Below are 11,242 nucleotides of genomic sequence, written 5' to 3' on the forward strand. Positions count from 1 at the left end.
GTCAACTGGCCATTGTAAAGAGTCGGGAGGATACAGCAGCTCAGCTCCTTTAATAGGGGTCAAATAAAGGGACTGACTTAAAAAAAAGCTGAGATTTTATAAAAGTTAACTAACTGGTAAATCATATTTTCTGGGGTTACAAGAGCAACAGCAAATTTGGCTTGTTTATGAATGGACATTTTTATAGTCGAAACCTGTTGCCCTTGATTTGATTCTGATTAGTGGTGACCCCCTATGCTAAAGGATAGAACTGAGTTCCATACAGTTTTTTGGATCTAATCTTTACAGATACAAATTGCCAAGCCTTTCTTCCATGGCACTGCTTTTGGGTTAAAACCACCAATCGTTCTGTTGGTAACCAAGTGCAAACCGCTTGTACTCTAGACATCTTTAAATTTCTCAAAATAAAGTATGGAGCTGACCCAGAGCTGGGGAGGGTTGCTGTCTGCAGATGGCAAACTGCCTATCTGGGAGTCAGAGGAAAGCTGATGTCGGGTAACACATTACTGGATACCTCACTTAAACCTGCTGGGTGTTTTCTGACAATTTATGCAGCTATATTGTGATTTCAGACCTTCTAAGCTATGTTTAGGACCATTGATGGTACAGTGGTTAAAGTACTTAGCTACTAACCAAAACGTCAGCTGTTCAAACACACCAGCCAATACTTGAGAGAAGGTCAAGGCAGTCTGCTTCTGTAAAGATTTATAGCCTTGGAAACCCTCTATGGCAGTTCTAGTCTGTCCTGTGTGGTTGCTATGAGTCAGGATAGACTCAGTGGCAATGGGTTTAGTCTTGGTTTTAAGCTATGTTTAAGGAGCCCTGGTGGCACAATGGTTAAGTGCTTGACTGCTAACTGAAAGGTTGGAGGTTCAAACCAGGGCTTCCAACTGGTTCCAAGTGGATCAGTCATGGCAGATGAATTGAAAGCAGAACAGACCCCAATTTTTTTTTTTTTTTTTTTTTTAATTTGGTTGATTCAGAACCATAACTGGAATGTGAAAAATTATGAATTGAAGCCCTGGAATGGGAGACTATGGGGGGGACTATGGGACTAAGTCCTTTCAGGAGCCTGATGTGTGAGATTGGATTATTGCCAGGACTAAGGAGAGTGGCACACACATTCAAAGTGGCATGGTCGGCTGCCATCTTTGAGTTGGGGACTGTTGTTTCTGACTCTACTCAAAATCTGACAGGCATGAGGTCTGGCCGATATGCAACGTGTGCACTGTCTTTGTTTTCTAAGAGGGTGATTAAGTTTCTAGCAGGGCTACGACACATAATTTTTCCCTCTAGTTATGGGGTCTGTTCACTCCAGTTTAAGAAACTGGGGCCTGTTCTGGTTTTCTTCCTCAACCATGATTGAACCAGAAAGAACCATTGAAAGCCAAGGTTCAAACCCACCGCCAGTTCCACAGGAGAAAAGAACTATCGATCTGCCCCCATAAATATTACAACCTAGGAAAGCCTATGGGGCAGTTCTACTCTGTACTATAGGGTCGTTATAAGTTGGAATCAACTCCACAGCAATGGGGTCTTTTTGGAAGCTTATGCTTAAGGAGCCCTGGTGGCACATGGTCAAGCGCTCAGCTGCTAACCGAAAGTTGAATAGTTAGAATCCACTGGTTTTCAATGGGAGAAAGACATCGCAGTCTGCTTCTATAAAGATTTAGAGCCTTAGAAACACTATGGGGCAGTTCTACCCAGTCCTATAGGGTCACTATGAGACAGAATTGGCTTCATGACAATGGATTTGGTTTGTTTTTATGTTATGTTTATTTGACTTTTGTATTTCTTGATTCATTTTATCTGGTAAAAGACATAGAAGAAAATTTTAAATAGAATATGTGCCTATCACATGTGTATAACTTATTAATAATTCATGATTAGAAAGGCCTACATTTTTCTTGCTAATGTATTAGAGAGAAAAAAAGCCTGTAATTGTAAAGGATTGTCATAGTTTTTCAGCCAATAGCTTACTTTTTTTGGACTGGGGGAATATTCCATTGTTTGGAGAAGAACTTAAGGGTATGTTTAAAATGAATAAAGAGGTATACATCAGGCGTAACCTAAATGGGGAAGGCTTAGAAGAGGCTGGTGAACTATCAGCATGCAGTTACTATTTTGTTGTTGCCATAGTGCTGCTGGTAGTTATTATTTTTTAGCAGCTTTGACATATAATCACATACCACAAAATTTACCCCTTTAAAGGGTACAATTCATTGTTTTTAAGTATGTTCATTGTGTTATACAACCCTTACCACTATTTAATTTTAGAACATTTTCATCATTCCCTCCAAAACAATCCCCATACTCATTGGCAGTCAGTCTTCACTTTCCCCTTCCCTTACCACCTGGCAGACACTAAGTTATTTTCTGTCTCTATAAATCTATATTGAACTTTTCAAATGAATGAAATCATACAATAGGTGGTCTTTTGTGAATGGCTTCTTTCATTAAATATGGTATTTTCAAGTTTCATTTGTGATGTTCCATGTCTCGGTATTCCTTCTTATTAGAGAAATACATTCCATTTTATGGACATAACACATTTCGTTTATTCCATTTGTCTGTTGATGGACATTTGGACTATTTTCACTCTTTGATTGCTATGAATAATTCTTCCCTGTGCATTTGTGTACAAGTTTTTATGTGTACGCATGTTTTCAATTATCTTGGTTATGTATTGAAGAGACAGCAATTGATGGCTAACTCTGTATTTAAAATTTTGATGAACTGCCTAAGCAGCTGTACCATTTTACAATTCCACCAGCAATGTATGAGGGTTCCAATCTCTCCACATCCTTGTCAAAACTTGTTATTGCCTTTCTTTTGAATTATAGTCATCCTAAAGAGTAAGAAGTGGTGGTTCATTGTGTCTTTATTTCCATGCTTCTATTGATAAATGACGTTCAAGATCTTTTAATGTGTTTGTAGGTCGTTTGTATATGTTCTTTAGCATGTTCTTCCCTTTTGATTTTCGAACTGCAGATCTTGGCACATTTTGTTACAATTACTTACTTTGTTTTTGATTCACCCTTTGAAATCTTCTGCTCAGCTTTTGCACTTCATCAATTCTTCCTTTCACTTTAGCTATTCTACACTTAAGAGCAAGTTTTGCTTCTTTTCTGACATCTATTTTTGGTCTCCCCCCCACCCACTTTTCTTTTTAAGACCCTTTGCTTTCTTCATATATGATGTCCTTGATATCATCCCACAACTTGTCTAGTCTTCAATCATTAGTGCTCAGTGCATGAAATCTATTCTGGAGGTGGTCTCTAAATTCAGGTGGGATAACTTGAGGTCATACTTTGGCTCTCGTGGACTTGTTTTAATTTTTTTCAGCTTCAATTTGGACTTGCATAAGAGCAGTTGATGATGTGTTCTTTAGTTGTCTTCTGGCCTTCTTCTGACTGATGACATTGAGCTTTTCCATCACCTTTGTCCACAGATATAGTCAATTTCACTACATCCACTTTTTTAGTAGCTTTTTTTTTTTTTTTTTAATGTGGTTGTAAAAGGTGTTTTCAATGAATAAGTTGTTGGTCTTGTAAAATGAAATAATGCAATCTCCCGTGCCGCTTGTATCACAAAGGCCATATTTTCCAACTACTGATCCTTCTTCTTTGTTTCCAACTAACTTCCATTTCCAAAACAAGGCAATTAATTGTGTACCTGAGAAAGTAAGCAGTTTTTCCTGGTACTATTACTAAATTCCAGGCAAATCACTTTTAAATCATTATTTTAGTATTATGTTATCTGAAGCCTAACAAGCCCTCACTCTTAGGGTTCCTTCACAATCATGGGTAAACTCTACTCCTATAGATAAGAAGTTTCGGCAACAAGAGGAAACTATTTCTTCTTAACAAACAAAAATCTTTCAAAATATAATTATTTAAAACTTTAGAGGACTTTAATTTTAGCAATAATCCACAAAGTAATAAGCATGTGTAAATTCCCAATACAAAAGATTGAGATTATAATAACCTTCATCATTATTGTTGTACTTGAAATATCTTGAGACATGAAAGTAGAGTACTCCACAGAGGGTGCAATTTTACCTTTCTATTTACTTGTTTTTAGTTATCCCTTGCACAGTGTAAGCACAGATACCTTCAGCAAACATTTTAGTGGCAAAATAACACCTTGCTCTTATAATATGAGAATTTAAATGAAATTGAGAATTTGGGAAAGATAATGGCTTTTTGATAAATTTCAAGTCATAAAATTAGTTATATTCCTTTAACTGTCCACCATTCATTGAGCATTCTGAGCATGGATAAATGACAAGTACAGAAATTACCACTGTGGGATCTAGTCTAGATGCTGATCTAATTGGAATCACACAAAAATGTTAATTATTGCTATCACTTTTTTTTTAGTTTATATCTTTGAATCTCACATGTATATTGCACTTTTTTTTTTTTTAAGCAGATTGGTATGTCCAGGAGATGTCAGCATTCATTCAAATCTTTCATTACAAATTTTATTTCCCATCGACATATCAAATTTATCTGTATTATTTGGAATCCATCATCCACATCTATACTGAAAATCCACAGGGTCACCATTAATAACTCATTTTAGTTCTCTCAAGTTTCAGTTTTTTCATCTATAAAATAAGAATAATAAGCTCATACTGTGTAGGGTTGCTGGGGAAAATATATCAAATAAAAATTATGAAGTGCCTGGACAGTTCTAAGCATGTAATGTCTTAGTTATCTAGTGCTGCTGTAACACAAATACCACAAGTGGATGGCTTTAACAAATAGAAATTTATTCTCTCACATTCTAGGAGGCCAGAAACCTGAATTCAGGGTGTCAGCTCCAAGGCCAATCTACCTCTGTCCGCTGGCCCTGGGAGAAGGTCCTTGTCATCAGTCTTCCCCTAGTTTAGGGGCCTTTCAGCTCAGGGCCCCTGGGTTCAAAGACACATGTTCCTGGCTCTGCTTTCTTGGTAGTATGAGGTTCCCTTGTCTCTCTGCTCATTTCTCTCTTTTATATCTCAAAAGAGATTGCCATAAGATGCAACCCAATCTTGTAGATTGAGTCCTGCCCCATTAACATAACTGCCTCTAATCCTACCTCATTAACATCCTAGAAATAGGATTTACAACACAGGAAAATCACATCAGATGATAAAATGGTGAACAATCACACAATACTGGGAATCATGGCATAGCCAATTTGACATGAATTTTGGGGGGACACAATTCAATCTATGACACATGGTATGCACTGGATAATATCACCCTATAATAAATAGTTTTGTTTTTTTTTAAATAAATAGTAATACCACCCTCACATTCATTCTTATCTCAACACTCTTTTTTTTTTGTTTTTGACATACCATCAATCTTTGAAGATATCTTTGAATTTTTTTTTTGATCAAAAGTATGTAGCACATGGTGTTTTGGGAATGAATGAGTTTTACCTTTAGTCATAGGAACTTGTGGGTTCTCCTCATTAGAAAATACACTTCCTTCTAATATGTGATGATCAGTTTGAGTGATATACTTAATGCTGGCCATTCAGTTACTTTCCAGAGCCACTATTTCTGTATTTTTGATTGGTGCCAATAGAGAATGTATTCTGTAAAGGGAAACCAGACTACATTAGTGGTCATTACATTATTTTTGTGCTTTTCATTAGCACTTGCCTCACATTGATTGCAGTGAATGGTTTCTCTGACTTGACAGAGATACGATAGGAGAGCAGACATGAGCAGCTAAACGAAGAAATGGAAGGTGAAATGGGAAAGACCCATATAGAGATGGACAGGTCTTCTGTCATATACTGATCACTTCTTATAATATCCCTGGCAATGGGAAAAAATTAAACCAGTATGAGCCTTAGTGATCTAAGATGCAAAAAAAGTATATTAATAATTGTTGTGTAGTCCCTGTACAGTGCAAATGTTTAAGGTGCCAAAGAAAAAAGTCCAGGTGATACGCTTAGAAAAAATCAGCTACTGAAAATCCTGTGGAGCGTAGCTCTACTTTGACACATATGGGATTACCATGAGTCAGATCAACTCGATGGCAACCAGTACTTAGTACCTGGCAGTGTATATTGTGCAGAAGAGTTGATAAGATTGTAAATAAGGCAAGGAAAATGCTTTGTTGTTAGATGTCATTGAGTAGATTTTCAGCTCTTTTTATAGATTCTACATTTTATGGAACAAAACTACACCATAGAGTTTTCTAGGCTGTAACCTTTACAGAAGCAGATTTCTTCCACAGAACCACTTGGTGGGTTTGAACTGCCAACCTTCCAGTTAACAGCCAAATGCTTAACCATTGTACCAACAGGGCTCAGAACACTCAAAATTTTAAGTTATCAAAACTGTTTTTGAATGTTCAGAGTCTGGTCAGTACTGAGACCCACCCCGATAGCACAGAAACAAAAAAAAAAGATATAATTCCCTCTGATGTTTATTTGCATGACCAATAATACTGGTATCCCAGAGTCTGTAACTTCCAACGTAGAGCAGGGACAGGGAGAGAGAATTGGAGATACTTGAATGATAAGATTTGCTTCTGTTTCACACTGTATGAATAAGCACATACCTCAAATTTCTTCCTTTCCTTCTCCATAGAATTCCCAGAGGAAAATGGCAGCAGGGAATCACTCCACAGTGACTGAGTTCATCCTCGCTGGGCTAACACAAAAACCAGAACTCCAGCTCCTTCTCTTTCTTTTCTTCCTAGGAACCTATGTGGTCACAGTGATGGGGAACCTGGGCATGATTACACTGATTGGGCTTAGTTCTCACCTGCACACACCCATGTACTATTTCCTCAGCAGTTTGTCCTTCATTGATCTTTGCTATTCCACTGTCATTACCCCCAAAATGCTGGTGAACTTTGTGACAGAGAAGAACACCATCTCCTACCCTGAATGCATGACTCAGCTCTATTTGTTTGTTGTTTTTGCTGTTGCAGAGTCTCATATGCTGGCTATGATGGCATATGATCGCTATGTTGCCATCTGCAAGCCATTGCTTTACAATGTCACCATGTCTTACCAAGTCTGCTCCTGCCTGATAGTTGAGGTATATGTGATGGGCTTGACTGGTGCCACAGCTCACACAGGTTGCATGCTAAGAGTGGTTTTCTGCAAGGCTAAAATTATCAACCATTACTTCTGTGATGTTTTACCACTACTAGAGCTCTCCTGCTCCAGCACTTATATCAATGAGGTGGTAGTTTTGTGCTCCAGTGTATTTAATGTTGTTGCTCCAACCTTGACCATCCTTGGCTCCTATGTCTCCATCATTGCCAGCGTACTGCGAATCCACTCCACTGAGGGCAGGTCCAAAGCCTTCAGCACATGCAGCTCCCACTTCTTGGCTGTTACACTATTCTATGGTTCTCTAGCATTCATGTACCTGCAACCATCGAATGTCAGCTCCATGGACCAAAGCAAAGTGTCTTCTGTATTTTACACCATTATTGTGCCAATGCTGAACCCCTTGATCTACAGCCTGAGGAATAAGGATGTCAAAGCTGCTCTAAATAAAATCATCGAGAAAAGACTCTTTTGCATTAGCAAAGATTTATGATTCTTGGAGAAGATTCAGTAAGGAAGGAGTCCAGAGACAGCAACATATATACACAAGTAGTGAGATTACTGCCAACACTTGATCATTTATAAGAAAGGTCCCAAGGACAAGACTGGATTCATAACGCTATTGGGAGGGCAGTCACATGGAAGGCAGTGACGATTCTAGGAAGACCCAGAGGTCACCCACAGTAACCCATATTACCTCTAATCTTTTTTTTTTTTTAATCTTCAAAGGACTTCATGTGGGGAGATTATAATTTAAATACATGGGAAATGACACTTGGTTAGATAAGACTTACCTATCACAATTCATCCTATAATCTGTTTGGTCTATATCTTTTGTTATTCTTAATACTTTGCGTATTGGCTCTTGTTTATTAATAAGTGTGCAAAGAAACTAAAAAGAAACAAGTGCTAAAATAAATAATTTTTAATCATTTGAATTCTACAGAATTAATTCCCTACTAGTTACTAACTGTAGAAATCTGTATTAAGGAACATGGGGGTAGATGTTGGATGATAAGTCATAATTACTGCCCACAAGATGATAACTCTATGATGGAAGAGATTTGTAGACTAACCAGGGCTGAATACACTGTGTGTATTTTTAATTATTTCTTTTGCAACATTCTTTTCTTCACAGTTTTAGCATTGTGCTACCACCTCCATTTCCCTGAGAATCCTATATTCATTTTCTCCTATTTCTAAAAGTTTTTTTTCTTTTCACCAATATTTTAGAATCATAGATGTAGAAGTGACATTTTTGATTATGCATGAAACCGTAAGGATCACTTATTCACAGGTAGAAGTTAAAACTGAGAACTTATTTTCTGACTAATTACACAGACCCACCTTGCCCAAAGACTCAACATTTATTCTGGGAAAAAAAAAAAGGGTTTTCAGAATCATTTTGTAGACACTTAATAATTGTCTGGGGCTTCAAGTGAAAATTTGTGCATCTTCGTCCTTACCTTGTGAAGAGGAGTTTAAAATAGAAAATGTGACTCACTTGATAATTTGGGAAGACTTGCAAATAGTAAATTCCCTCCTCTTTCCCTTTCTCAGCTAAGATTCCATTGCTACTTTTTAAAACAGCAACCAGAAAACTTTTGTTACTCCTCCGTAGGGACAATAAACCAACAACAATGACAAAATAATAATAAACAAAATAAAGAAACAAAAAATCAAACCAGTTGACTTGGACTCACTCATATTTATAATTCTCAGCAGCTATTGGTGGCACCAGCTCCCACCAGCTCCTCCTGCCAGTTGCTGAGCTCCCACATAGATATATGTATTTTTTATTGTACTTTAGATGAAGGTTTACAGAATAAGCTAGTTTCTCATTAAACTGTTGGTGCACATATTGTTTTATGACATAGGTTATGAATCTAGTGGGAGACGTTATTACTGTTTCTATTCAGGCCCGTAGCCTTTATACCAAGAGTACAAATTCTTTCTGTCATATCAACAAACCAATGCAAAATGCCTCATGTTCTTGGACAAGAGCATCATAAAGATCAAGACCAGTGATTCATAATAGTTGCCAAAGGAGACTTTAAGGTTATGCCTCACTCAGCATCAGAGTACTGCAAGGTTAATGTTCAGAACTACTGGGATCATCAGAATCATTTTCCCCCGCAGAACAATGGAAGAGAAAAATGTACAGCACTGAAGTAATTAGGGAGAAGGAGGATTGTGTTTGAATTGCAGTCTTTGATTCTTAGAATCTTACAGTCCTCTGCTCTAGCCTCTATCCCAATGTACTTAATGATGAGCATAACTAATTACGTATCTCTACTTGTCCTCTGTCTTACTTATTTAGAAAAAAAAATTGTTATTTTTTTTATATCAGAAAATCCACAAGTGAATGGCTTCAACAAACAGAAATTTATTTTGTCACAATTTAGGAGGCTAGAAGTCTGAATTCAAGCTCTAGAGGGAGGCTTCTCCCCCCCCCCCCCCCCCCGTTGGCTCTGGAGGAAGGTCCTCGTCTCTTCTGAGCTTCTGCTCCTGGGCAAACTTCATGTGGCTTGACATCTCTTGTCCCTCATCTTCGCTTCTCTTGCTTCTTTAATCTCTTTTTATGTCTCAAAAGAAATTGACTTAAGATACACACCACACTAATCTTGCAACAAAGACATCACATTTCTAACTGGGATTATAACAACAGACACATAGGTCAGGATTTACCACACACATTACTGGCGGGGGTGGGGGGAAGGACATAATTCAGTCAATAACAACCTCACTGTAATATTTACACACACAATTTCCTTATCATCTCCTGGTCCCCTATGTTATAAAATTAAAGCAAACACTGTTTATTCATTTCATTTCAGGCATAGAGATATCCTTGTTCACTTATGTTTAGTCTATGTTAACTTATCTCTAAAAATTTCATCTAACACATACTTGACAGCCACTATGCTAGATGCTTTTTTGAGTTCAAGTGCAGGGAAGTAGAAAAACCAGTAAATAAATCATGATAAGTAATAGAGAATTAAATGATTGAGTGCTAAATGTCAACATGAACATATTCAAGGATATATATAAAATGGTCTTATGAACTTGACTTTTCTGTTTTACCTTAAATATTAGATTTCAGGGGACAGGAACTGGAAGAAGAAAATTAAGAAAACATGATGGGTCAAAACCAAAAGCATACCAAAGGCCCTTTTGTGGCATAGCCAAAGTATGTGATTCTTGCTGTTGTTATGTGCAGTCGAGTTGATTCCGACTCATAGCAACCCTATAGGAGAGAGTAGAACTGCCCCATAGTGTTTCCAAGGAGCAGCTGGTGGATTTGAACTGTTGACCTTTTGGTGAACAGCTGCATTCTTAACTACTACTTGTAAGGAAAAAAAAAGAAGAAATTATAATAAAACTAATTTGTTGTTAGAGGATAAAAATCTTTGAATGACTTGAAAATTGGTCTTAACTGTATTTAAAGACCATGGAGAATATTGATGTCATTTAAGAAATTAATGTTCAGAAATATGATTGTGAATCTCTTTATTATGTGTATTAATGTAAAAAGGATGAACAGGAAAGATAGGCTAAGAAAATGAATTATGGTCATCATTGTGGGAATGAACATGTTGGGTAAATGGAAGACATTTTAAAGAGAAACCCAATAGACTGTGATTACAACAACACTACCACTTATGAAGTTCTTGCAAACACCCAATAATTGTACTAAGCATCTTCCAGGTATCGTTTTATTTAGTTCTCATACTACTACCAAGAGATAGATATTAACATCTCCTTTTTTTTTCCCCCAGAGTTTTGGAGAGTAAAAGTAGTTTGCCGAAGGTCACATAGCAACTAAGTGACTGAGCTGAGATGTGAATGCAGATTGTCTAACAATCGTGCCCATTAAATTGATAAAATCATGAAAAGGTGGAATTGAGAGGTATTAAAGATGATATATCCAATGTTCCATGCAGTGCTTTTGTCCTTGAACAGTATAAATGCCAAGTGGTTATACAGGCTACGCTTGAACAGTTCTAATTGTGAGTAGGTGGTTGCGCACTGAAGGAGCTGATTTCATTTCTGGATATGTCTGACTGCTAGCATGTTCTTACTTTCTGTGAAACAGAATGTCTCTCCATGGTTTCCAGCACTTTGCTTTACTTCAGTCTCTTGAAGACACATTAAAAAAGTCCAGAACACC

General features: G+C 37.3%; 1 protein-coding gene across 1 annotated transcript; it reads left to right on the forward strand.

The window, feature by feature from the left end:
- Positions 1–6,610: 6,610 nt before the first annotated feature.
- On the forward strand, positions 6,611–7,564 carry LOC126060681 (olfactory receptor 150-like). Its single transcript, XM_049856909.1, has one exon. It carries the CDS (start codon positions 6,614–6,616, stop codon positions 7,562–7,564), a length of 951 nt encoding a protein of 316 aa, XP_049712866.1. The 5' UTR covers positions 6,611–6,613.
- The last annotated feature ends 3,678 nt before the right edge of the window (positions 7,565–11,242 follow it).

Source organism: Elephas maximus, chromosome 17 (genome assembly GCF_024166365.1).
Source record: "Elephas maximus indicus isolate mEleMax1 chromosome 17, mEleMax1 primary haplotype, whole genome shotgun sequence".
Taxonomy (NCBI): Eukaryota; Metazoa; Chordata; class Mammalia; order Proboscidea; family Elephantidae; genus Elephas; species Elephas maximus.

Excerpts from the sequence above, each read along its gene's own strand:
- LOC126060681 (XM_049856909.1), top strand. The coding sequence starts at position 6,614 with ATGGCAGCAGGGAATCACTCCACAGTGACTGAGTTCATCCTCGCTGGG.